We start from the raw sequence: 4,225 nt of genomic DNA on the forward strand, positions 1-4,225 counted from the left end.
GACTACCAGTCCTTGGAAAGCTAGTCACCACCAGGGTCCCACATTCAGACTACCAGTCCTTGGAAAGCTAGTCACCACCAGGGTCCCACATTCAGGTCTCACACAGGCTTAGCTTTGCCTCTAGCCTAATGAATAATTTTGGCCCAGACTTCTGCTTTTAGACTACAACACCTGACTCTGTATAGTAAGGAGTTAAATGCCTGGTGATTTTTTTTTTCTTCTCTGTCTCATTAGATGCCTTACCCAACAGCCAAGCTAAAGACAGGATCCCTGTCCAGCCTCCCACAGCCCCTGACTCTTTACTCTCAACCCCATACAGATAGCCTGACCCACAAAGCATGCTACCAAAGCTCTCTTGTGTGCCATCTTCACTGACCTGGTACTCATGACAGGAGACCCATATTGCATGCCCCTTCCCTCCTCAAGATCCTTTGTCCAGACTTCTATTACATATACCTACTGAGGCAGGCAGGGAGCACTGAGAACTCTGGGACTAAGACCCCACGTTCTACCCACTCCTGCCTGACTTCAAGAACTTGGGTTGTGAAGAGTCTTGGAATTCATACTGAGGCCTACTGAAATCACTTGCCCATGGGCACATGGGAAGGAAAGCCCTTCTCTTCTGAGTGGGCTAGCACGGGGATAAAAGGATGCTTCATCCTGTGTGGCAGGAAGTAGAGCTCCGCCTCCCTCCAACCAGCTGCTTTGACCTTCCTGCCTGGTGTCCATCTTCTCTCATGGCACATCTCTGCTTAGTTTGTAGCACACCCCATCTGCCAGCAAGTTCTGTCTTCCATCTGGTGTGGAAACCTGGCTGGCTGGCGTGGAAGCACCACCATCTGGAAGCTCTTTGTCGCCTTCCTCATCTTCCTCACCATGCCCTTCCTCTGCATTGGCTACTGGCTGGCGCCCAAGTCCCGGGTACTAAGAATAAGATGAGGGATACCTTGGTTTTTGTTTTGGAAGCAAGGTCCTCACTGGGAGTGTAGGGGTGGATTGGAAGCAGGGACAGGCATTACAAAAACTGCCAGAGTGTGCAAGAGAAAGAGTGGAGAGGGCCACTCAGGCACTGACTGGGTGACCCAGTGGAGCAGGTATAGAATAGTGGTGGTGACGATCTTACCTTTCAATTTGGTTGAGCATGAACTTTTCCTGTGAGATACTCCCTGCCCTCCGCCAAAAAAAAAAAAAAAAAAAAAATGGGTATGCAGGAACAACACTTACCTCCCATGGTTATAAAGGAGAGAACAGAAAATAGAGGGCTTCGTGCATACTCCATTCTTCTTAGTACATGCCTGGATGAATGGGTGATCCTGAAAGTGCAGACTCACATGGGAGCCAGGTAGTCTAGCGGGCTGTAGGGACCAGCAGCAGCAGGCCTCTGTCAGCCATGCTTTACCCTCTCCCTCGAAGCTGGGCCGCCTGCTGAAGATCCCTGTGTTGAAGTTCCTGCTGCATTCTGCCTCCTACCTGTGGTTCCTTATCTTCTTGCTGGGAGAGTCTCTGGTCATGGAGACCCAGCTGAGCACCTTCAAAGGCCGCAGCCAGAGTGTCTGGGAGACTTCACTACATATGATCTGGGTCACAGGTGTGTATGAGAGAGCCCTTTACTTGTGGCTAGCTACCAAGATCCTCATGGCCAGGTTTGGCACTAGGCGCCACTAAAACTTAGCCACATTAGGCAGGCTGATCATTTAGACACCCTTAAAATAAAGATTTTTTTAAAGATGTATTTATTTATATATTTTATATGAGTACACTGTAGCTGTCTTCAGACACACCGGAAGAGGGCATTGGATCCCATTACAGATGGTTGTGAGCCACCATGTGGTTGGTAGGAATTGAACTCAGGACCTCTGGCAGAGCAGTCAATGCTCTTAACCGCCAAGCCATCTCTCCAGCCCTAAAGTCAAGATCTTAAAACAGAGCTGGGTCCTGTGGTACCCAACTGTAATCCCAACACTCAGGAAAGCTAAGGCAAAAAGTTATCACATTCAGTGCCAACCAGGGCTGCATAGCAAGACTGTCCCAAAGGGGTGAGTGGTTTCGATGGCTCAGGGAACAAAAACACTTGCTGCCAAGCCTGACGACCTGAGTTCAGTACCTGAGATGAACCTGCTGGAGAGAGAGAACCATCTTTCACTGACCTCTGCACATGTGTGATGGCAGTACATGCAAGTGCCCATGCATTCATGCATGTATACACACACACCCCACAAGGAGGGGTTCTTCTTTTTCCAGGAGTTCACTTTACACTTGGATAGAGTAAATGTTTCAGCTCCCCACCCCCACAAAGCCCTGTGTTGCAGCCTGGCTCTGTCCTAGAAGGAGGAAGGGAGCGTGGCTTCCTCCTCTCCTCACCCTCCCTGGAGACCCTCCTCTCCCCTTCCAGGCTTCCTATGGTTTGAATGCAAGGAGGTGTGGATCGAGGGCTTTCGAAGCTACCTCCTGGACTGGTGGAACTTCCTGGACGTGGTCATCCTGTCCCTGTACTTGGCATCCTTTGCACTGCGCCTCCTCCTGGCTGGGCTTGCCTACATGCACTGCCGTGATGCCCCAGACAGCACCACCTGCCGCTATTTCACCACAGCTGGTGAGGAGCCTGCCCTCATCACCTTCCCCTTTGCTCTGATCAGGTAGAAAGGATTTGTTTGGGTTTGTTATCCGAAGAGACACAGTACATCCTGGTGAGGAAGACATGGTAGGTGCAGAGGCAGCTAGTCAGTGTGTCCATAGTCAGGAAGTGAGAGATGAACGCCGGTGTTCAGTGTTTCTCTCTCTCTCTCTCTCTCTCTCTCTCTCTTGTTTTAAAGATTTATTTATTATTATATCTAAGTACACTGTCACTGTCTTCAGACACACCAGAAGAGGGCATTGGATCTCATTATAGATGGTTGTTAGCCACCATGTGCTTGCTGGGAATTGAACTCAGGACCTTCAGAAAAACAGTCAGTGCTCTTACCCACTGAGCCATCTCCCCAGCCCTCCCTCTCTCTCCCTCTCTCTCTCTCTCTCCCTCTCTCTCTCTCATCAGTCAGGAACCTAGTCACATACATTCAGAGTAGGTCTTTCCTCCTCAGTAAAACCTCTCTGGAAACGCCGGACAGACATATCTAGAGGTGTGTCTCCTAGGTGACTCCAAATCAGTCCTGTTGATAAAGAAGACCAAATCGAGATGGCTCAGCGGTTAAGAGCACTGACCGCTCTTCCGAAGGTCCTGAGTTCAAATCCCAGCAACCCCATGGTGGCTCACAACCATCCCTAATGAGATCTGATGCCCTCTTCTGGGGGGTGTCTGAAGACAGTTACAGTGTACTTACATATAGTAAATAAATAAATCTTAAAAAAAAAAGAAGACCAAATCACAGCCCCTCCATCCTGAGCATGTGAGTCCCAGGGTGAGTCTTTCTTTGCTCTCCATCACCGCCCCATCTACCCTGCAGAGAGAAGTGAGTGGCGCACAGAGGACCCCCAGTTTCTGGCCGAGGTGCTCTTTGCTGTCACCAGCATGCTCAGCTTCACCCGACTGGCGTATATTCTGCCAGTTCACGAATCACTGGGCACACTGCAGATCTCCATCGGCAAGATGATTGACGACATGATCCGGTGTGTACTCTCTCCACCTGTGGCAACTCCTCCCCCACAGACTATCTTCTGAAATCCTCAGCTCCGTGGGGTACAGGTGTCTGTGAGCCCCAGCAGTCTCTGAACCCTGGGTCTAGAGTCAGAATCTGGAACTGTAAAAGTCTTTCTCAGCAGGGAGGTTTGCAGTCCCCAACCCAGACACAGTTACAAACCACCACCAGCAGAAACAGCCCTTGGTGGGTGCCTCTGATCCCAATTCTGGGACAACTCTATGCCTCACTTTTTGCCTCTTCTAGAAATTGAAGTCAAAAAGGCAAAAGAATAAAATAAAATAAGCAAAGAGCCGGCAAGGCCATCACCTCCCCTTCCCCAGCTCCTTTTCCCAGAGCCTGACTTGTAGGGTGGAGTCGCTCTGACCCTTCCACATCCTACTCCCTCCAGGTTCATGTTCATCCTCATGATCATCCTGACTGCCTTCCTCTGTGGCCTCAACAACATCTATGTGCCCTACCAGGAATCCGAGAAGCTAGGCAAGTAAGCTGAGGCTGGGCCTGGTGGCTGGCGGGCGGGCAGGTCGGCGGGCAGCTGGGAGGCGGAGGCCTTTTGACATAGCACTTAACTCTTTTTTTTTTTTTTTTTT

The 4,225-nt window shown here is 50.2% G+C and overlaps 1 protein-coding gene across 1 annotated transcript in view; it reads left to right on the plus strand.

Annotated features, from left to right (window-relative positions):
* The window catches only part of LOC110299289 (short transient receptor potential channel 2), a 14,293-nt gene that overhangs the window by 3,895 nt on the left and 6,173 nt on the right, over positions 1-4,225 (plus strand). Inside the window, exons 4-8 of the mRNA XM_021168956.2 lie at positions 757-921; positions 1,414-1,588; positions 2,393-2,593; positions 3,444-3,606; positions 4,027-4,119. Coding sequence (XP_021024615.1) covers positions 757-921; positions 1,414-1,588; positions 2,393-2,593; positions 3,444-3,606; positions 4,027-4,119 — 797 coding nt within the window. The remainder of the gene's footprint in view (positions 1-756; positions 922-1,413; positions 1,589-2,392; positions 2,594-3,443; positions 3,607-4,026; positions 4,120-4,225) is intronic.

The sequence above is a fragment of the Mus caroli genome, chromosome 7, assembly GCF_900094665.2.
Source record: "Mus caroli chromosome 7, CAROLI_EIJ_v1.1, whole genome shotgun sequence".
NCBI classification, from domain to species: Eukaryota; Metazoa; Chordata; class Mammalia; order Rodentia; family Muridae; genus Mus; species Mus caroli.